The sequence below is a fragment of the Columba livia genome, chromosome 2 (genome assembly GCF_036013475.1).
Source record: "Columba livia isolate bColLiv1 breed racing homer chromosome 2, bColLiv1.pat.W.v2, whole genome shotgun sequence".
In the NCBI taxonomy this organism is placed as follows: domain Eukaryota; kingdom Metazoa; phylum Chordata; class Aves; order Columbiformes; family Columbidae; genus Columba; species Columba livia.
Window position 1 is genome coordinate 42,417,809 of NC_088603.1, and position 23,115 is coordinate 42,440,923.

Sequence of the window (23,115 nt, forward strand, 5' to 3'; positions counted from 1 at the left end):
AACAAATTCTGTATTGTATTACTACTTCAGAATTAGGAAGTTTTGTGCGGTAGGTAATATTGTTTAAAATAGTTTAAAACTCCTTTTCTACTTGGACAGAGCTCATAGCACGCCTATTCCGACTGTTTTTACAGTGAGATAGTTCATGAAGTTTAGTTCAAAATGTCTCTACTCATTAAAAAACAACAACAACACACACAAAACTAAACAAACAAACAAATTACCACAAACAACAACCACCCACAAAACTACAGATCAGAAGAAACACAGGTAAGAAAAATCAGTGGGTTTGGTTCTTCCTCAGTATGAGCCTCAAGAGTCTGAAAAGGAGTAGATCTCTTATTCAGAAAAGGCCTTTGATAAGAAAGCCAAACCTAGGTACCCAGGCCACAGATCATTTTTCTTTGGACAAGATGTTCAAAGAAGGACTAGCTCTGCAGTGCTTGGGAAATATAAGTGGGAAGAATGCGAAATTAACAGGATCACTGAGAGGCCTCTCTTTTGTCCTTGAGTTAAGACAGTCCTCAAGCAGTTCACTCCAGGGAATGTTAATCCCAAAAGGACCAGAGGTTTTGGCAATGTTGATTCTTCCCTGAATTAATTGGGATGAATCATTCTGAACTCCCTCCTTTGGAATCCTTTACATAATATTCTATAAAGAAAGAGTATTAAGACATTACATAGATCAATATATTCAGTTCCTGGTACTTGAAAGCATTAGTAAAGAGAAGAGCTGTACACATCTGTTCTGGAAGAAGTAGTCTATTTTAATACAACATCAGTGTTTATCTGGGGGGGAAAAAAAAGGACAAGGGAAAAAATCAGCCACATGGAGTAAATGTATTCTCTTCCTTTTAGGCTCAGGTCTTCAGAAACAGGGGAAAAAAAGTAGTGAAATTGCTTCTTTTAATTTATTTAGGCATCTGTCTGCAGGTTATAAATTGGTCTACAGCTTTTAATACTCCTGGTTTCTTTATTTGGTATTTGATACCAAAAGTTGCTACTATAACTAACAAACAAATGAAATAATTTCTGAGAATTGTGAGAGGCCTGCCTCTCTTGCCATTAAATGAAGACATCACCAAATATAAAGATGACCTCTATTAACTGGTAATTCATTGTTTCAGCTGTGAACTGAGGCTTGATTCATGAGGACCCATTGTGGCAATTCATATCTGGCAATTTCCTGAAAAGGCTTCACACCACAGCAGTGTGTCTTTTAGAAGCTGGAAGGGAATTATGAGAGCAACTGTAATCAAGGAAGTTTGTCAGCAACTTACTGAGTTACAGTGATCTGGAAGATAAAAATAGAACTTTAATTGTATTTTCCATGAAAGCATATCCTAAAATCAAGACAATCTGCAATTCAATCAACAGTACTACATACTTATCCTAGTCTTTTCCATCAACATGGAAATGGGAACAGAATTAATTTCTCATCATTCCCAAATACACCTTTCTAGCTATTATATCATTCTCCTTTCTATGTGCTAATATCAACACTTCACAAACTCAGTCTACCATCTGTCAGCTTTGTGAAACTGGTAACTTCTGCACTAAGAATATTAGCACTGACCCACATCTACAACTGTAATTTGTAAAAAGAGATGCTATTGTGCTATTAATCTACCAATAGTGTCCAGAATGTTTGAGTGAACACAAACAAATGGAAAATTCCACTCAGCCTATTACAGAAACTTTGAAAATGAAGCACTACAAGCATTTCTTTGTATCTTAGTATGAAGGGCAGCAGTTCTGATACTGAGGACTGGTTAAATGAGCTACATAAACTGCAAAAACACTGTCACTAATCCAAGTCTCTCTGAAAACTAATGACTAACACTCATGGCCTCTGCTTCTTTGGGCATGGCACAGTATCAAGAGCCAACAGGACTTTTAAAAAGTACACTCAACAAGCAAGTATTCTGAATCACAGAATTAACAGGTAGCTTTCTTTCAACATCCATCAACTATTGGAACTTTTCAAGTCTCATTTGCTTCACCATTCTGATACTTCATAGCTGCCTGCTATGATTAGAATTTGACCGGATAGGTGAGTTGTCTCAAAACTAGTATTCTGCTGCTATATAATCCTAGGTTTTATTTCCATATAGATCCTTTCTACTGCTAATGCATCATGTGTACTAAACATTAAACCGAATGTGCAATCCAAAGAGATATGGGACCCTTCACAATCCTCCTTGACATCAGACTCAAAAGGTATCAAAGTGATTCCACATGGGCCTCTTTGACTGTCAAGATCTAAACCTTGGTGCAAGTAGATGACACTGAGGAATGGTGATGATCTACAGAATCTCCTGTTTTGTCGTACAAACAGATGAAGCAATGGAGCTCTAGACAGAAATCTGCTGTTCTAGAAACAAAATACAGCTGCAGAAAAATATAGCTGCAATAAAAGCAGATACACATTTCAAATTCAGAAAACTGGAACTTCCCAGTGTCTTATATAAAAAGGCTGGGCAGATTAAACCGAGAGCCACAGATAATATTGGTTCAATGAATCTCTAAAATGCTATACAGAACAACTTCCATTCAGGCTGTGCCTAAAATTCTACTTTTGTTTTTTTTTTTTTTTCCAGAATTTATAAATCAGACATTCAACCTGCACCAGACATGTACAATTTCAGTAACACTTTTCTACCAATTTAGAGTGAGATGTTTTATGAAATTGCAGGTTATCGTGCTTTAATATTTATATTTTCATAGCTTTTGTAGATCAATCAATTATGATTAAATGCTGTACCAACATATAAGAGATGTTAGTTATGGCCCTCTTCCTATCAAATTTACATCAGAGATGAAACAGAACAAATGAGTAAGGTGGGCAGTTCCAGAGACTACATAACAACAGCATGCTTAGAGCTGTCTACAGTCAGAAACAAAGATCTTGTATTACCTCTAGCCTGGCTAGGATCAGATTGTAAATGTCTATTTCCAATTGCAACAACGTATGAATTAAAAGAGCCTGAAAAAAAATTGGAATTGTTCAGATTTAATTGGCATGTGCATAAGATGTCATGGGAAACACAAGGGAAGTTACATAATCTTCACACTAGAATGAAGCCCCTCTTGGGTTTGAACTTTTATTTGTACCTTGCATAATTTTAAAAATAAAACAATAAACAAGGACCTGGATAAAGACCATGTCTAAGCACATTCACTATTAAAGAAAAAGACAATACAGTGTGAGTATACAGATTAAAAAGTTATTCCTACTATTACCTCAGGCACTCTTTTTTTCAGTAGAACCTATAGAGATGATACTTAGAGACCACCTCTAGGAGAGACCTTTTAGTCTAATCTTATATTGTGCCAGGCTGGTTGCGGAGTTCTCTGACTGTATGAATTCTAGTTTTCAGTCACATCTTATTGGTCACTGCCTACCAGGTTCTGCTGGAATTGTGCTACAAAAGCCACCTCTATGTAGGAATTTCTCTGTGATTTCAGGACAAGCAAGCAACATTCTTTAGCAGGTTCGGATTATTTTTTTGTCTGTGTTAACAGCAAGGTGAGAACTTCTCCCACGCTGTGCACTCCTTTCCTTTTCAAACACCTTCATTGGATTTGGAACAAGTGGCTCAGTTCTCACATACGGGCTGAGAAACTCTTACCCGTGGGTCCCAGAACTTTCTTAAAGCAAGCTCATTGTTTAGGCTGCTGCATGGCCATGCACAGTTCATAATTAAAGTTTCGGCCTACAGAAGCACTTTGCTGCAGTGTATTTCCCACTCTGTTCTTTTTTTTCCTTTTTTTTTTTTTTTTTTAATTTTTTTTTTTTTTTTTTTTAACTCAAAATCTACCATGAGAGTCCAAAACTAAGGCAACTCTATAAAGACAACATATCTGATGAATGTTAGTTACAGAGAAATGAGCTGCCTTTGTTATATTGTCAGCCTGCAAATTCACATAGCAACATTAATAAGCATTACCGTTGCCAAAAGGACTGATTAAGGAAAAAAGAGCAGTGTTTTAAGATATACAAGCTTCTTTTATGAAACAAAATAACTTGGACCATCAGAGGCCATATCTTAATTACATAACCACACAACACCACTTCATCCGTAGCCCACAGGAATATTACTCTAGTTGGGTCGAAACAAGTTTGGGACAGTTTTGAGATTTGAAAGACTCCAGAAAATTGAACTCTCTCTCTTTAGGAGTAGATCTTAGAGTAGACCCTCACCTTTTATAAAAGCTGACAGATCAAATTCACTGCAGAGGTACATTTAAGATCTCTCAGTATTTGAGCATACGTTTCCACATTCATCTGACATTTTGTATTAACTTTCATCTAGAACCACTTTAAATTCTCAAATGGATATTACACTTATCCATAAATCCTGAGAGATATAATTATCAAGATCACAAATGCTCCAGTCTTTGCCATACAAGGACTTTATGAGTTAGGTATAATAACACAGCATGCACCAATACAGTACATATTTTCTATAACCAGAAAGAAAGTAAATTATTTTTAATTTCATTAAGGTTGTAAAACAACAAGGTTCAGTAAAATAGATAAAAGGTCTTCAGCTCCCTCCAAAAATTCAATATACACTGGTACTAATTAAAGGACTAAATAAAGCAAGTCTTTAAGCATTGCAATAGTTTTGAACCAACAGAAATGATCAAAATGATAGAAATAGAAATGACAAAATTAAGTTTCAGTTCTTCTAGTTTTCCTCAACTCCTGTAGAACTTTGACAGAAATATCAATGCTTTTCACGGGCAATACTGAGTTTACCTTTGAAAGTACATTTACACTTCTATTTATCTAGATTGGACCAGAAGTAAGGCAAAGGTGTTAAATCGAAGTGTGAAATTAAGGCAAGAGTGCCCCTCAGTGGCAGTATGTTGATATAAAATATAACTACGTGATACTTCACAATAATATTCTGAATATTTCTTTTCATTACGCAGGGACAAATGCTCTGATAAATCACCTTCTTTCAAAACTATATCATTACTAAGAATTAGAGTTTTTTTAGCACATACTTAAATTCATTCATTATTAAATTGTATGTACACCATCAGGTATAAATATTTACTACAAAATCAACTGAGTGTTTTGTGGTTGGGTGTATGCATATGCCTGCACTTCCCTGTTATTTTTAAAGAAGAGATTGATTTTTTTCCATCAAGACTTCTTACAGCATTTCTGCAGTATTCACATTATTTAGTTCTGTATCATGAGCAGTAAGATATAATAGCACATAGTAGTTCTTTGAAAACTTTAAAAACAACAGTGTCTGGATTACTTGTAAGGATTGCTGTGTTTCCCAGGTTGTATTAATTTCATTCAAAAACTAAAACTTTGTCATATTTTGGAGTGCTGTTCACACATATACAGCTTTCAAAGCCTATCCAGGCTCCTTCTTCCTTGAGATACTGAGTATTCGCTACTACAGGCTTAGACAAGTAGCACCTCAATGCAGCTGATCACTGGGAACAACTGATGGGTACTAAACAATTACACAGTAGAACTGGAATAGAACAGACGGCTGTTGTACTTCGCATGTTCATTAGTACTTGTTATCTAATCTGTTTATCTTGATATTCTAGCTGATTTAAATAAAATCAAGCCTTGATACACAACTATAGTCCAATTTTTTATAGGGAAAAATACTCTCCTTAGTAATATTTGACATATCTAGCTGCAAAAAACATAGTCATGGCTGATTACACCTGGTGGCAATGATCACAAAATTTCCATTAGCGATTCTTTTACACAACAGTGTATTAATGCAATAATTTACTAGCTTTCAAATGTGGTGACCAATACCCAGGAATCTGAAACCTGAGAGTTTCAGTAAAGAAATTCTACTCGCATACATCATGGCAAGTTCTGTTCAAGTGAAGTAGCTCTACTTACTAATTGTAACTTTGTCTTTATCCCCCAGCATGACATTGTTTGGAGTGAGATCTCGATGAACAATCCTTTTCTCTTTATGCAAATAACGAAGAGCTAGACAAAGCTTAAAAACAAACAGAAGCAGCCTTACAAAGATTCTTAATTACAACCAAAATAAAGGCACATAAAATTAAATTCATATCTGCTATTAGTGCGTGATATAATAAACATTCCTTGTCATTTATTAGCCTAACAAACATAAATGGTGCTACTAATTACAAGCAGGAAGGTCCTGGCAACAACACAAAAAAAAGGAGGCCCTTACTTGGATAAATATATGCCATATTCTTTCTTCTGTAAACTGTTGTTGCTTTTCCTTCAAAGAGTTGAAGTGTTCTCCCAATGGCACTCCCTCTAGGAGCTCCATGACTATGTACAGTCTGTCATCTACATAAAAGAAGATTAATTAATAAAACATTACATTTATCCAGAAGGTGTTCAATAACAGAGTATTTGAGGCTAAAATATATTTTTAAAGCTGTTGGTTTTTACTTTTTGAAAACTTATTCATACAGACAAATACATTTTAATCATACTTCTACTCCTTGTTATTCTGCTTTTTCCTCATTTTATATCACAGCAACTATAAGGAATTGACTGCCTGACAATCACTCAATGGGCAGCTGTATGTAGCTAGCTCTTTATAAAAAAGAAAATTAAGATAGTATAGCTGAGCAATCTATATCATTCACTTTACTAGTTTCTATAGATTTTCTCCCTGCTTGGCATCCCATTTGTAAATTTGGGATCCTTAACTTAATAGGGTGACAATTATGCTTTCTACATGCTTACACTGCATCTAGGTTTACCGACAGATAAACAATTATAAATATTATTACTCACCATTTTTTTTCAATTTTAAAGGAATATAAGACTGTCTGAACTGTAGCAGTTCTCAAAGAAAATATTACCATTTATTGCTCAAATTTGACACACTCCCTCCAAGCTGTGCTTTTATTATATATTTCTACTTCTTCCTTACGTGCAATGTTTTAATTTTTCACATTTATACTTACTTTCCAAGAAGGTTCTATAGTACCGTACAACATTTGGATGATAAAGCTACAATGAGGAAGGAAATTCAGGTGTTTAGAATAGTTAAACTGATGGCACAGTATTTATAATGTTTAGCTACACATTGGAGGGAAAGATTCCACAAACTGGCATACGGACTGCAGTGCAGTGGACCTTTGCTGCTACCCCAAACACAGAGAAGTGTTGCACTTTACTGGAGCAACCAGGAGGAAAATGCAACGTGATTCCAATCCACTCTCCCCTTAATCACTGAAATAAAGCGAATGAAGTTTGAAAACAGGCAATTACACCTGCATCAAAGTATTTGCTTTCTCAGCCTAAAAACACTAATGATCAGTCTGTTTTTTTTTTTTTTATTTTCAATTACAAAAAGACCATCTTCTCACTGTATTTTAATCCCAAGAACTCATTAAATGGAACAAAATCTCATCAGTTTTCTATCACAATCTTAATGTACTGAATCTCTGAAAAAAGTTCAAATACTGCTAACACAGAAAGTAAGAATCCTTAGTAACAAGACTTTGCAGTGCTGCTAACAGTATAGCAAGAAGGTTTTCAACATTGACAGCAGTCAGGTAACATGGGCCAGTATTGTACTGATCAGAAAAAAAATAATAGTATCAGCAGCTGGATGCCCTGCTATATGAGAAGTCAGAGTTAACTGTCCTAAAAGCAGAGAGCCCATACATGAAACTAGAGTCCCTGAGACATACCTGCTCTTTAATGATGGTTAATTCGGAGACAATGTTCTTCACGCTGCTTTCTCTGTCTTTTTTGTCCTTTCCAAATGCTGGATTGCGTAAATTTACTTCTTTCATTGCCAGGAGATTTTGTCCATTATGTTTTCTAACCTACAAAAAAAAGATATAACCCTTGTAAAATTAATATAGGATGTGGAGAGAAAGGATATTATTATGGCTATCAGATTAGCCCCACAATGCAGGTTAGCAGTAGACTGCCAAACTTGCCACAGGGTTTGAAGGGGCATTATCTGTGCCCAGTGTTGCTTTTCAGATAAAATATGCTTGAATTTCAGTGGTTTTACACAGATTTGTTAGTCTTTACAACAGACAGAAATGCTGTTTGTGGAAAGGGATTAAAGTAAAAGTAGAAAACCTACGAGATACACTGGTCAGTCTTATAAATACAAGCAGGGACAAACAAAAACACAGCAAATACTAACAACATGCCCAGATCTACAAAGGCCTTTTCACACCTGCATTCCCCTTCTGAAATTCAAAGGATGGCAGTGGCTAAAATAGGTACTAGGCCCTCTTCATGAAGCCTCCTCTCAAATCTGTAAATTAATACCAAAAGGGAAGTTTACCTTATATACGCTTCCAAAAGCTCCACTGCCGAGGTGCTCTAAAATTGCATAATTGCCTATATGTTTTGTAGGTGCCTTATTCTGATTCATGCTCTTGATACTTTCAGCAATTTGCTTCAATTCATCCTCCTGGTTATAAATTGAATCACAAATAAATAAATCTAAAATATTTCATGCCTTTCTTGTGTGAAGAATGTGCAAAGTATACAGCTTCTTAACGCTATGAACGTTTTTACTTACCTTTAATAAATTTAGCTTTGATACTAACTCTTCATACGCACTGATATCACGCACATAGTGTCCAATATCAATGAAGGTTTCAAACAAGTCAGTAGGGAAAAGTCTACAAAGGTTTAAATGTTGATACAGTTTAGAAACAGTGGTACACATTAGCTATTAGTCTGCAGCAGAGACTTTTCAATGTTTATTATTACAACTTACTTTTGAACCTGGTAAATAATACACTTATTTTTCACTAATCTGTTCAGATATTAACCCTCCAACACCACGTACATAGGAGTTAAAGGACCTTTCAAAAGTCAGACTTCAGCCTCTGTGGGCTGGATATTAATATAACTACCAGTTGTCTAAACTAGTATAAGCCTCCTTCTCTGGAGACATTCAAAACCCGCCTGGACATGTTCCTGTGCGACCTCACCTAGGCGTTCCTGCTCCAGCAGGGGGATTGGACTAGATGATCTTTTGAGGTCCCTTCCAATCCCAAACATACTGTGATACTGTGAAGCCTCTTTAAAAATCAGTGTACCTCCTAAGTTTCCAGTCATTTCCTCATTTTTTTTAATACTACTTTATATTATGCTTGTCACTTTATCTGAGTTCCTTCTTGTAATGCATTAAATGACAGGATTAACATTTGTCTGTATCTAAAGAATCATGACACCCATCTTAGAATTTTTGTCCAAGTGGTCTATTCTTAAAGAAGAAAAGGGCTGAAAAAAGCAAAATCTAACATATATTACACAATATTTGATTAGTGATTTCCTTAACTGAAGGTTTGTTTCTTTTTAAAGTTCAGGCAGAAGCAGAAATACAGAAAATTATGGCATTTGGAGAAATATGAAAGACAGTAAATCAGCCCAGATGTATCACTTTCTAAATTTGAAACCAACCACGAACATTCACTACAAACTGGGGCCAGTTCAGTACAAAATCATCTTTTTAAAAGTAAAAATAACAGAAGTGTTACATTTAGAATTCTAGTAACTTACGATGCAGAATAAAATCATAGAGAAACACTACTGATAGTCAGACCCCCCTAGGCAGTGATTACCATCCTAATCCCACAAATCAAAGCACTGGGTTTTACACGGCCTTTGTAGCCATCCTGGTGAAACTGTCATGTTACTAATAAAAATGGGTGACTGATTAAAAACGTTTTCTCCTTATTGATCCAAACATTTCAGCAATGCTCCTAAGTAAACCGGCTTGATGCAAAGTCATTCCCATGTGAAACAGTGAAGGCTGAGAGAAAAAATGTACTGCTCCCAGTCACTTGCTGCTATCCACAGCTGTAACTTGTATCTGCTAACCTTCAGGATAAAAGTATGGTTTATCTCCAACAGTATCACATCTATCCTCAACACATTTTAAATGTTGATTTATGGGGGAGGAAGAAGCCCCTACAAAGTCAGCATCTCTTGCATGCATACAATGGAAGTCTCCACATTGAACATCTAAATCTTGCACTGATGCAATGCAGGAATGGCTGTCTCTAGCAGCAGAGAGGACAGAGGTTGCCCGTCACTATTTTTATTTGCTGGAAATAAATGACATTTCAAAACCCAGGTCTTTCTGATTGGACTTAGGACTTTTGAAAGCTATCCTAAAGGGGTTTCACAAAACATTTTGTTAACATACCTTTTAAAGATATGTCGATTTCTTTCCATACTGAAGAGAAATCTCAGAGCTCTGAGAGCATAACACTACAGCAGGAAAAATACTTAAATTAATGACAAATTTATACACAAATGGAAAAGCCACTGATAAACATTAAGGATTCCCCTTGACTTTATACATTGGTATGTTTTGTACTTAAATGACTAGTAGATAACCTTATTAACCTGATAATGAAGAGGGTAAAAATACATAAAGTTCTTCCTGTATTTTAAAAGTTGGCGGGTCCATTTAGGGTTAAAAAAAAAAAAGGGGGGGGCAAAAATAAATTGTGCAACTTCAACTATAGTACATGCTGAGGAACATTTAAGTCTTAATCATCTCTTCATTTGCAGATAGCTCAACACTTGAGACCTGCTCTCTTCTCCAGTGCTGAAAAAGGTAAATGTAATCAGTGGGTTTTTAATGATGCACTAGAAACAGCATTTTGTGTTTTTTTTTCTGAAAAATGTAGTGTAGAACACCCTGAGTTCTAACAGAGGACAAAAAAGAAAAAAGAATATATGAAGTTCATATCTACAGAGATATTTATGTACCTCATTTTCTGTCTTTATGTACCTTAGTTTCAATATGATGTCTACCGAAGAAATTTGATTTTTAAAACAGCCACTGGCAGGTAGTTAACATGTGTGCTGTTATGCAACTCATCTTTAATTCTGTTTATCAAGAGTCAATAATATGGCACATACATGGCTGACCAAACAAAGATGATGGTGTAAAGTAAGCCAAAGGGAAATAAGATGCTGGTATCTAAAACAATGCAAATAGCATATGCCTTTAACATAGTTTAGGATTACTTTATTGCATCAGTGACTAAAACACTACCACAGTTCAGCATGATAATCCCTATTTAGACAATGGTAACTGTGAATTAGTGATAACAGCAGAATTAATCCCCACATTAAAAACAAATCTTTCAATACAGAGAAAAGGTATTAAATGAAGAAAATAAAGGCCAAATGCTACTTTTGAAGGAAGCAGGATACTTGAAAGTTTACAGAAAAGTTCAAAGTAAACTCCCCGTCACAGGAGCAGGATGGTGTGTTCCGATGTCCAGCATTCCACTGAGTCACAACTTTGCTGTACAGAACAACCCAGACCAGCTGGGCCAGAGTCTCTACATTCAAAGTTTTTCCCTTTAGAGACTACACATAGATCTTACCGTAGAAAGCCCATTAGTGAGGGGACATGATAATAGATTAATGACACAAATAGATATTTTAAATGGCAGTAATATTTGTCTTTCTCACACTAGCATAATGAGATTACTATTTAACATTTGTGATATGCTTCAGTTAAGGCATGATCATTTTATATATGCTATGTATGCAGAATAAATGACTGATATCACTGCCACCCTTGAGGTAATAGAGTAAGATCACTAAGGTAGCATGGTAGAAAAGAAGCTGAAAATTTAGCTGTTGAAAACACAGACAATGGAGTAGTAAAGAAACCAGAGCAGCATTGTGAGAATGCTAAGAGAAATGCCTGTGAAATTCAAAAAGGGTTTTCCAATAGCTGCAACCATTTTGCATAACGGTAATGATGACAAATGCAACACAGAGAGCAGTGTGAGAACCTGAACAAAGTTTCACTAAAAAAAATACTTCTTATTGTTTGCCTGAAACGGATTTAATTTTCATACATGATCATTAGGTTCATTATTAATTCACATGGCTTCAGGTCTAAGTACAGTGGCTTAGTATCTCTTGTGAGTTATTTTCTGTCACATTCTGCTGGAATCTAAGAACGTCAGTGGGCATAAATTAAGCTCCTTACAGTTGTATGAGGCAACACCACTGAGCATATGCTCCAGTTTATTAGACTCCATATTAGTTTCTTACACACTCTAGGAAGATTTTTATTTCTCTTAGCCCAGAGCTGATTTAACTGAAGTGCACAGTAAGACCTCGTTGCAGAAGAAAGGTACCTAATCCATGGAATCTGCACTCCAACCCTAATCTAGAACAACTGTGATGAGAAAGATGACGCTGCAATGGATATTTTAATTTTTTTGTGGAAATGCTTTCCCTTGCTATCCAGGCATGTCTACCTGATTAGATAGTTGAGTAGTTACGTAGCCCTGTTAGTGTAGGGCTATGCCAGAACAAAGACCAGGTGAGAGGCAGGATCCACCTGTGCCAAGGACCTCCTCACACTTGCCCATGGAAAGGCAACTGGAGCAGCAGCAGTTGTGTGCATTCCTGAACCCCAGACCACTACTTTCCTGTAGCTTAGAGAGACACCAACACCACTTCACAGAGGCTGAAGAAGAGCTACCAGATAATTAATTACTACAGATAATGTTTTGCAGAGTCATAGAATACAAGGTTGGAAGGGACCTCGAGGATCTTCCGGTCCAACTTTTCTTGGCAAAAGCAGAGTCTAGACAAGATGGCCCAGCACCCTGTCCAGCTGAACCATAAAAGTGTCCAATGTTCGAGAATCCACCCCTTCCCTGGGGAGATTATTCCAATGGCCGTTTGTTCTCATCATGAGAAATCTCCCCAAGAGTAACTTGTACCCGTTACCACTGGTCTTTTCCATGTCACTCTTTTTAAAAAAAGGTGTCTCCATCTTCTTTGTAGCTACCCTTTAAATACTTGAACATGGTGCTAAGGTCTTTTATCCCAGGTTGACCCAAACCAGTAGATATAGGGGCCGTATCAATATGCGTAACCAAGAACCATTCTATGCTTACTAGCACTGTATTTATCCTACATTTGAATTTGGTCTACTTCATGTGCTGTTTTCCTGTAGTTCATTTAACCACATTCAACCACAATAAGATGATCCAGAAAGAAACATATTAGTACAGTATCAAATCTACAGTAGTTCCAATGAAGATAAAAGCAGTAAAAAGATTATCTGATGCTGGGCAGCCTGAACAAGTGGAGGAGAGATTATCACAAGAAAAATACTCATTTTTCTTTACAGCATATGAGGTTTCAAAAAACATCAGAAAAGGACACCAGAAATTGAGTCATTATTTAACTTTCAGTTTCTGGCCATTTGTTATTCCGGGGTTTATTTTAGTGGATTTTTTTTTTCCCTGTTCAGTAAGATTTTTTTACTGTGCATTAAAATAAATTTTAAAATTGTAAAAACTTCTCAGGGACTGTTTGGGGCTTTCAATGTGCAAAGGAAAAAAAATATATATATAATTACCTGTAATAAATTAGCTTTCTCAGGATTCCTTTCTTTGTTTGGTAAAATCAACTTTGCTATTGTATATATTCCATTTGCCTGGAAACAGAGAAAGGTCAATATTAATAGCACTCCTCTGCATAGAAACCACAAATAAAAAGCAATGTTATTTCAGATAAATCAGAAGGTAATATCAATTGACAAGTTCTGAACATCCTACTGCACACCTAAATTATAGGCTCAAATGACTTAAACACACATGAGATTGAAATCATAGTTACATTTAAACTGATACTGCAAAGGGTTTGTGAACAGATAACGAAGCAATGCTTTTATCTCTAGAGGTGAAGTCAATTGCAGCAACAGATCTCCCATCACCCCGTGGATATTTTGAATTGTGAGGAACCACAAGCCACAACAAATATAAACTGAAGAAACACCATAAGGGATAGCCTGAAGAAAATGTCTATGCCTTCAGCAGGATTTTGCGAAATCCATACTGCATTTCAGCTTCCATTTTCATGTAACCATACTTGTGTCTTTATTAATGTATCTGTTGTGTTGGTTTGACAGGTGGGCAATTGTAGATTTAGTTTCAGTACTGCTCCCAGTTATTTGACAAGGTCTTTGTTGGAAAATACCCTCCCCTCTCTAGCAGAGTTGGGGGGAACACGTGTCAGCCCTGCAGAGGCTCTGCTGTAGTTCCTGACATATTTTCTTAAACTGTTCTTGAAGGTAGAGTTGAGCTAAGGTCTTAGGCTGTGCAGTAGAGCCCTTGAGTCATAAATACATCTGGCCTGCTACCAGGACTGCTCCAGACTGCTATCGAGGCTGTAAGTTGAGGCAAGGACACAGGATGGACAGCAGACACTGCAGAAATAAATGGTTCTCAACTGCCTGAACCAAGAATTCTTTGCCAATTAATGAGATAGACCTTTAGAAGCCACCTAGCTCGACTTTCTCAGCACGTAACTGAAGGAGCTGCAAATCTTGTTCTTCTATCTGTTTTTAACCTGAGTTCCTTCATTTTGTTCACCATGCAGCTCTCAAATTATATTAGCACAGAGAATGAAGCAGGATTCAAAACAGAATAGGTTGTTGTAGGGTGGAACTCCAGTTGAAATGACCATGCTTGAAGCGATGTCCTGACCTGAATGAGGGAGACTGTCTGTTTTTTTGACAAAGGGAGAGGTCATTGACTTTTAACAGGATGAGTGGGGAAAGAAGTTAAGCTTGAAACACCTTTTTGCAGCCTGCACACCGTCCCGTCTGTTTGTAAGCAATTTACTGACACCACAGTTATCATGCACTGCTACAGCAATGCAGAAAAAGTCTATGTTAAAATCAGCCTTTTATGTCCCAAATCCCCCAGTAGTTACACTCTTTTCAAAATATATCCAATTTAGGTAAGTGATATTTTATTTTGATGAAACCAGGCTCAGCCTAAAATGTACACAGTTACATTGTTTAAATAAAACATTGTCTAAATCAGTAGGGTTTATTGATCATTTTAGTACTTAAGATACATAGATTTTTTTTTTCTATACTTACTTCCATTCCTTTCCTCTTAACCAATACATTTGAAATATACACAGACTTCACTCCCAATCATAGTTAGAGCTCTTTGTTCTCTCAATTCCTCTAAGAGTATCTCTAGTTGGGTTTTAAGCTCACTCAAAGGCTTTGATCACTGATTTAACATCTGGAGTATAAGAGCTGGCTCCAGATTTTAGTTGCTATTAATGCCCTAAATATTTGTGTCTTTGACTACGTGTGGAATATATACCAGGGATTTTAAGAACAGTTTTCAGAATCATAGATTCTAGCTGATTTAAACACTAAATTTTAAAATGCAATTTAGAAACACATCTTGGGCATGGAATGCCAGGAAGTTATCTCAGAAATACCAGACTCTGAGGAAAGGAGAAATTGTGAAACAAAGCACCAAGATGAAGCTGCATGGACTTTGTTTTAATAAAAGTCATGAAATTCAGAATTTGTATTTCTCAGTTAATTCAATGATTACTTTTATTTACCATCTTATTTTGACTATGGCAAAAGCACGGCAAGAGATGCCACTCAAAGTGAACTCTGTCCAAATACAGCTGTTTATTCGCCCAGACAACTAAAAACGTATGTTGATACCTTTTTGTATATGTCTCTGTGTGTAAATGTATAAGGAAACAGAGATAGTAAAGTTATATAAAGGCGTATTTTCCAATATCTTTCAAATTACTTTTGTTTGTTAAATAAATGATGTTGACAAATAAGAACAATTAAGGCAAATTATAAACTATAATGTCCTACTTAACTGAATGAAATCTTCCTACCTGTACTACCTGGTATGCGTTAGTCTCATTGAGCACCAGTTCAGTAATTGCAGCACAACAAGCTAGAATAAAAATTCAGATGCAACATTTAGGGCCAGATTCATTAAGATATTCAGATAGTGTGGTGAGATAACCTTAGCTAAGGGCCAAATGCCCATCCAGCTGCTCATTCACTCCTCTTACTTAAAAGGACAGAGGGAGAAAATAGGATGGAAAGGTTCCTGGGTCAAGATAAAGACAGAGATGTGGCTTACCAGATACCATTACAGGCAAAACAGACTTGACTTGGGGAAAATTAATTTAATTTATTGCCAATTAAAATAGATTTTGATAGGGAAAAAGAAAAATGAAAACTCCACTTAATTCCCCACACTGTATTTTTTTCCTTCAGACTCATCTTCACTCCCGTCTCTGTCTACCTGGATCTGGTGGATGAGGGTTACGGTCAGTACGTAACAGTTCCACTCTGCTGCTCCTTTCTCTTCACACTTCTCCCCTGTCTAGCATGGGTCCTCTCCACAAGCTGCATTGTGAATACCTGCTCCTCTGAGGCCTCTCCTATGGGCTTCAGGAAAATCCCTGCTCTGGTGTCTCCTCCTCCCTCTCCTTCTTTTTTGACCTTGGCATTTGCACTGCTATTTCTCACCTTTTTTTTTCCTCTCCTTCTCTGCTTGCCCAGTGTTTTTGCCATTTCTCACTACGTTTTCACAGATGCACCACTGGCTTCACTGATGGGCTTAGCTTTGGCTGTGTCCAGCACAGGACAATCCTTCGCCTCTTCCCAGAGAGGCCACCCCTGCTAAGAAAACCTTGCTACCTACACCCAATACTGAAGGCCAAAGATATCAACATGTACTCAATCAGAAATAAAAAAAGACATCTGTAAGTTCAGCACTACTTCTTTCCTACAACTCCTAAAGGAAAACAGAAGTAACCCAGAAATATGCTCCACGCTGGCAATACTTTTGGTACTGCAATTTATTTCACATTACCAGCTCTTCAGGGGTAACATTCGTTATATTCAAAAACATGGCTTATGTTACAGCTTTCAGGAAGATACTGCAAAGTCGCATGTAATCCTACTAAGGATATTTTGCAATATCCCTCTACAGCCACTGGAAAAAGACATGATCTGCTGGAAGACCTTTCAGAAAGGATAGTTGACCTGCTGTTGACAAATATCCTCTAAAAGAGATTCTCTCCATAATTAATGAGGAATGCTCACCTGACTTTAAAATACCACTTTGAAAGAGTCCCATCATAATCAATTCATGATTGATCTACCATAGTAAATTTGAATAGAGGGGAAAGTATGATTAAATAAAAAGTAATCTTAGGTGAAAAAACCTAAATTTTAAAAACATATATATTTTTGAGATATTTTTACAGGTAGAAGAAACATATACAGTTCCCATGTACATACTTAATGCTTTGCTTCTTTCTAAAAAAAGGTGTGTTTTTTGAAAATATGTGCTGGTTATGCACATTCAGAAATAAACACAGCTGACTTGGTGCTCCTAGCCCCTAAATCAGGCACAAATGTTTACAATTTCAGTTGTGAAATATTCTTAATTCCTTTGGGCAAGCAAACATATAAAAGAGGATTAGGCCTTACAAGCTGTCCTGGTTTTGTTAAAAACAAGTATCTCTTTCAGTGAATTTGCCTGTCAGCTAAAGTCTTCATATTAACTGCATTTTCCTGGAGAACCAGACACATGTTTTGGTAAACACAGCAATGGAATGCAAACTTATTGATAAGCACGGATGGACATCTCGCGAGAGGGGCGACGAGAAACAAGAGACCAAGAAACTGACCAACTGTGTATAACATTCCATTCACGTGAATACTTCATATAAAAGTGGGAGATCACGAGGATCTCCTTCGCTTTTCCCTTTTGCCCTTTTCCCTGCTGCTTATGGCTGACATTAGGAGAGGACCTTGCTAGTCGTCCCTGCAAACTGAGGCCTAGTGAGAGACTGAATCCAGCTCCCATTGGCTGCAGAGTCTAATCCAGGACTTCAGGTGCCGGCTCTGCAGTTGCTGAGACTTTCAAGATTGGTTTTGTATATTTTGTATTATTTTCTCTATTCTTATTAGTAGCATTAGTAAAACATCTTTAATTTTTTCCAACTCTCTTCACTCTGTGCTTCTTTTCCTCCCAATCGCCTCTCCTTAGTGAAAAGGGGGGAGAGGGAGGGGGAAGTGTGGGAGGGGGAGAGGGGGTTAACAATACATCTGCCAGGGTTTTATTGTCACCCCGCAATCTTAACCCTCGACACAAGCTTACCTGCTTGAAGTGAGACAGTATTTTCTTGCATCTCATCAGGACTCAAATCATCTGACAAATGAAGATGATGGATTCTCCCTGCTGCGTTTGCACTAGATAAACTTCCAACTGAAGAGCGATCAGAAACGAGATTCCTTTCCCTGAAAAAAAAGAAAAACACAAATTGTAGTGTAAAAAAAAAAATGGCTTAACACATATTTGTTAACCATTTTTGAAGTTCTGAAAAATTGTATGTTTTTTCACTAAATTAGCTAATACACTTTGAAAAAGCAAACAAGCTGTTAAACAGAAAATTCCTTCACCATGTTCATCAATTATATTCACAATTCTAGCTCACTAAATAGGACTCTAGTTAATAGGGAAACTGACTAGGCAGTAATGATATATAATCTACTCATTATTTAGTTTATACACTGAAAATATTAAAAACACTTTAAGATAACAATGAAATATGCATAGCTAAAGAAATATTGCTTATTCATTATGTGCTAAATAGCCTTTTAATTTCTACAGACATCACATACAACTGAACAAAAAAAGAGATGCTATTTGATAAAACAGTGCTTGGTCGAATACAAAAAGGCAATACAGTCTCATATAATGGCCACAAGGTTGAGGACTGAACACCTACCCCTGTAATATGTGAAGGAGCTGCTTGATTCCACCCCAAATCCGGATTTCTGCACTCATCTCAGGGTCTTCGCAAATCTGTACTAGAATCCAAACTATACTCCATAGAAGCTTGATATGATCAGAATGGAGTAAACTGAGCAAGACTGGAACTCCTTCATACATTTTTATTTGCTTTTTGACTTGCGACCCTGCACAGAGGAGACGTAGCAACTCTGCTGTGAGTCTAAAATGAAACCAGCAAGAAATGTTAACGATACGATAACGATCATAACCTTGTCTTGCCAGTTAGCAAAGGGGGAAAAACACACCAAACGTTTATGAAAGGAGATCTGCTTCCTATTAAAAAAAAAAAAAAAGTTAAGGAAAACTGGTTAAAGTCACTATAAACTGGTTGTCCACATTCTCACAAAGGATAAAATTATATTTACATGGAGTCTGACAGCCAGCATAGGCAGCCAAGCACACACAGCCAGGATGGAGGGGCCAGGTGGGCTGCAGTCATCCATGGGGCCAGCTTCTGGATAATCCAAGAGTCCTACAAGTAGCACAGACTGCAGGCACATGTGAAGCCCATCTGTGGAATTAGAATTCCACAAACAATCGTAATTCTTTTCCAGTATGGTTTGAATATTATTTTTACAAAAGGGGTTCAACATATAATTCAAAAGGTTTATACAAGATTTCCATTAACTTCACACCAATTAAAGTGGACTTTCCATAGAAAATACAGTCAGGGATTTTCATTTCCACTTTAAGCGAAAAAGCTGCATGTGTGTTTGATTTGTGTGTTTAGAGTCATTTTGCTTCCTGTCTACATTACACAGTATGTTTGGGATACATTCAAATTCTTGTTTCCATAACAAGCTTTTGCTTTACATACAATCTAAATAATTTCAAACCCAGAAACCAAATAAAATCTACTGGTATATTCAACTTCTTTATCTTCAGTCATATGTAAAATAATTTACATGCATGAAATAATTAAGCATGAAATTGTTAAAAATCTCTTCAGAATTTTAAATGTGATAGTATAAATGACACATCAGATTTGAGAGTCTCTTCGTTTCTTACCGACACGCAGATACACAATATGCAGATAGCAGGCTTAGCTGAGATGAAAGGATATTTAAAGAACTGAAGGAACCTTTATGTTTTTCTGACTAAAGGGAAATGAGGTCTGATCCATCCTCTGCCTTAAGCTACAACTGCTATATTTCTTGCAATTTTTTACTAGTTTCTCTCTCCATCTGACCACTCAGGTCTGCCAGGAACAAAGAGGTGACACACTAAGATGTCACTTTGTGGTAACACTGCAATTTATTTGCACTGCACCATAGGCCATAAGTGGAGAGAGAGGAGACAGCTTATCATGAAACTACTAGAAAATATTTTGCTCTATCAATATCTGGCTGAAAATACATAGGTATCAGAACCTTATGTTGAATATATTAAAGTGGCATATTATTTCATTCCTCTAAATAAACATCTCCCTAAATGAAAAGGTAAAAACATATTTTAACACAATTAATCTACAAGCAAAGTCTCACCTTTTAGAAAGCAAATCGTATTCATGTAATATCACCAGCAAGTTCTCAACAACGGTGAGCTCACTTATCTTCTCCCTACATTCTGGACTGCAAATTGATTATTCCTGGTATTTGCATCAAATTAAATTATATGAAAAAAGACACATTGCTATTCAGCCTCCTTCCTTATACATTCAACCAATATTTTTTTTCTAAAGTCTTATGTAATAATATCATACTGTGCACGCTAATATGTAAAGCCACAAAAACATGCTGGGTGAAGAGTGACAATGCAATAACTTCCAATTTTCCCAGTTTAAAAAAAAAAGTATGAATGCATAAAAGTAAAAACATAAGTGTATTTCATTTGTTTCATACTAGAAATTAAGCAAATGAGGTACATTTTTAGAATCAAATACAATTTTCATGAATATTTGTAATACTCAGTCCAATATCCAGTCCAAATATAACACATTTAATTATGTGAAGAAAGATAAATAGAAGTTGAAAATGTATGTATAACATCATTTAAATCAATGCTGATATTTAAAAAAATATATATATATAAACTGAAATAGAATGAAAGAGATTTGGGAAAAGATAAAATCCAGAGAAAACTTCGTAAGTAAATTTCTACTGATCTCAAGGACTTGCGCCTATTTTCTTCAGCTTTGTAGTTTTCCTTATGATTTTTCATTTGAAAGATAAGGTTGTTATACAAGTCTAGAAGTCAGCAGAACAATACCTTTAAAGTAGCAGCTTTTCCTCTATAAAATTATTAAGGATGAAAGAAGCTGTTATCTTCCTTTTCCTTTTTTTCCCTCCATACCAGGAAAAAGGCTTATCTTTATTTTAAAAAGCCATTAGTAAAGAAAGTATATACATACACGGATTTGAGCATATGCATTCATTATTTACTACACTGAACAATATTCTTGCTGGCTATTGTGAGACATTGTTGTATCAAGCTCTGCACAAAATGTATTTATATGCAGAAAGACAGGAAGAATTTCAGAATCCTGCATAGGGATTGCAAAGAAGGATTCTATGACTCCAGTCTTGCAAAGTTCTCCACATGAGCAAGAAGTCTGCTGCAAGTACCAAACTTCCTACTTATTTTCTACTGCTTCAGTATAAAATTAAGCACATTTCATAGACCTACACAGAACAAGGCCTCATTTAAAAAAAAGAGTCTTTCTCATAAACAGCAGTTTTAATATTGTGTCAAGAGATAATATTGAAATGCTTATCGTGAACCTACCTTTCTGCGAGGCTAGTCAGGGCAAGGAGGGCACCCAAGAGCACATTGCTGTCTCGAGCAGATAACAAATTTACTAAGGTCTGGAAAATGAAACATGAAAGAAGATAAATAAGAATCCTGCTATTTTCTTTTATGACTCAAACATATATAGAGGTATTTATCAAAAAGTCAAAATTCGGGTAGCAAATGCTCACACAATTCACCAAAAGTCCTAGGCACATTTAAAGTACGCTTAAATATACACTTACAGACTAATAATATAACTAGTGCTAGAACAAGCAATGATGTTTCTTCTCAAACAGCAACTAGCACGTCTCTTGACTGCTAAAGCACCTGTTTAACTTAATACACCATTGTAAAAATCTGTTCCTATGTGAAACACTTCAGAACTCTAAATCAAGGCCTCGTGAAGCAAAACATTAATTTTCAGCTTATATTTAAATAATGCAGTATGTAATTTAGGGCGCTGCATATATTCTGTTAATGATTTACATCAAAATAAATTTCATATTTGTTTAGGTCCTATAAAAATCTATGTCATAGTAATGTAGCTAAAGACAGTGTAAACATCAGTACCAATTTTTATAATAAGGAGTTTAGTCCAAACATTTAAGATCTATTTCTCTCAAACAACCAATAACCATGCATCAGTCCAATTAGCTTATACACAAGAAATAATTGTTATTATATTACTAATACATCTGTAACACACAGAACTGAGATTATCTTACTTTAAAAGCTTGGCAAGGTAAGGAATTTACTCCCGCTTAGATCAAATCTGAAAAAGCATAAGTCATTCATTAACTAGTTAATTAGTCATAATTGGCAAGTTTATAAAGCACTTACTTTATGTGCTCCACTTGCTATAACCCATTGTCTTTGATCTTTAACAGCAGCAAGCTTTTGGAAAATGTCTATGGAACAAAGGAAAGCACGTAAATTGAAGCCTTACCACTTAATATTTTTCATTTTACTAATCAGTAATAAAGCAAAACACCAGATATGTTCTTTGAGCCATGACTATCTCATTTCACTCTGTTACTTCAGTGCGTGAAGAAGTATTAACTTCTTAAGGAAATATTACTTATGTACAAAACCAAGATGTGCATCTCCACAGCAATTTCAGTTTTTACTTGTGTGATGATGCCTACAATGAATTTAGTATTTTTCTTAATGATCATCTCAAGTATTTAAAACACCTTAAGCCTCACACAAAAAGTTTTAAGTGCCCTTATAATTTATGCTATCAGCTGTAACACTTACATGTCATGTTGACCAACTTGTCCACATTATGGTGCTTTTCTCCGTAATCAAGATAGCCATTTGCTACCATTTCCATATACTACAAGTAGGGGAAAAAAAAATAAAGGATTACATTAAAAATAAAGTTTTAAGAATTCATAAACCTAGGACTGTTATGCACAGAAATAGCCCATAGGTGGTGCATCTGTTTCACGAAAAAGCTGAGTCTGCAACTTCCCACACACTTCTGCAGTAAAACTTGTCAGGGAACAGAAGAGATCTTGGAAGTTTAAGAAACAAAAAAGCAAGTCTGAAATTCTAGAAGGGGAAGATTCACTGAAGACTATCAAATACGACGACCCTACTTCTAGTGCCAAAATGCCATTCTTTGCAAGCTGCTAGAGGTTGATAAGGGTTTTCTGGGGAATTACCACTCCGTGTTTCTGCTCTCAGACCTTTCTCTCAGCATCTGCTATTGGC

The 23,115-nt window shown here is 36.1% G+C and overlaps 1 protein-coding gene across 18 annotated transcripts in view; it reads right to left on the reverse strand.

Annotated features, from left to right (window-relative positions):
• The window catches only part of NEK10 (NIMA related kinase 10), a 106,175-nt gene that overhangs the window by 69,636 nt on the left and 13,424 nt on the right, over nt 1-23,115 (reverse strand). For 12 of the 18 annotated variants that reach the window (XR_010470121.1, XR_010470126.1, XR_010470125.1 and 9 more), the window contains 16 exons: nt 22,657-22,735; nt 22,240-22,307; nt 21,394-21,473; nt 20,154-20,240; nt 18,605-18,829; nt 17,974-18,113; nt 15,686-15,747; nt 13,377-13,454; nt 10,173-10,237; nt 8,535-8,637; nt 8,295-8,423; nt 7,681-7,818; nt 6,949-6,994; nt 6,198-6,319; nt 5,894-5,996; nt 2,918-2,986 (listed from right to left, as the gene is read on the reverse strand). Coding sequence is in view for 11 of the 18 variants with exons in the window: in XM_065051606.1 (XP_064907678.1) it covers nt 2,918-2,986; nt 5,894-5,996; nt 6,198-6,319; nt 6,949-6,994; nt 7,681-7,818; nt 8,295-8,423; nt 8,535-8,637; nt 10,173-10,237; nt 13,377-13,454; nt 15,686-15,747; nt 17,974-18,113; nt 18,605-18,829; nt 20,154-20,240; nt 21,394-21,473; nt 22,240-22,307; nt 22,657-22,735 (1,594 nt within the window). In the remaining 7 variants the exon portion in view is untranslated. Of the gene's footprint in view, nt 1-2,917; nt 2,987-5,893; nt 5,997-6,197; nt 6,320-6,948; nt 6,995-7,680; nt 7,819-8,294; nt 8,424-8,534; nt 8,638-10,172; nt 10,238-13,376; nt 13,455-15,685; nt 15,748-17,973; nt 18,114-18,604; nt 18,830-19,034; nt 19,181-20,153; nt 20,241-21,393; nt 21,474-22,239; nt 22,308-22,656; nt 22,736-23,115 lie in introns of those variants that run through there. The other 6 variants (XM_065051603.1, XM_065051602.1, XM_065051608.1 and 3 more) reach the window with 4 other exon arrangements.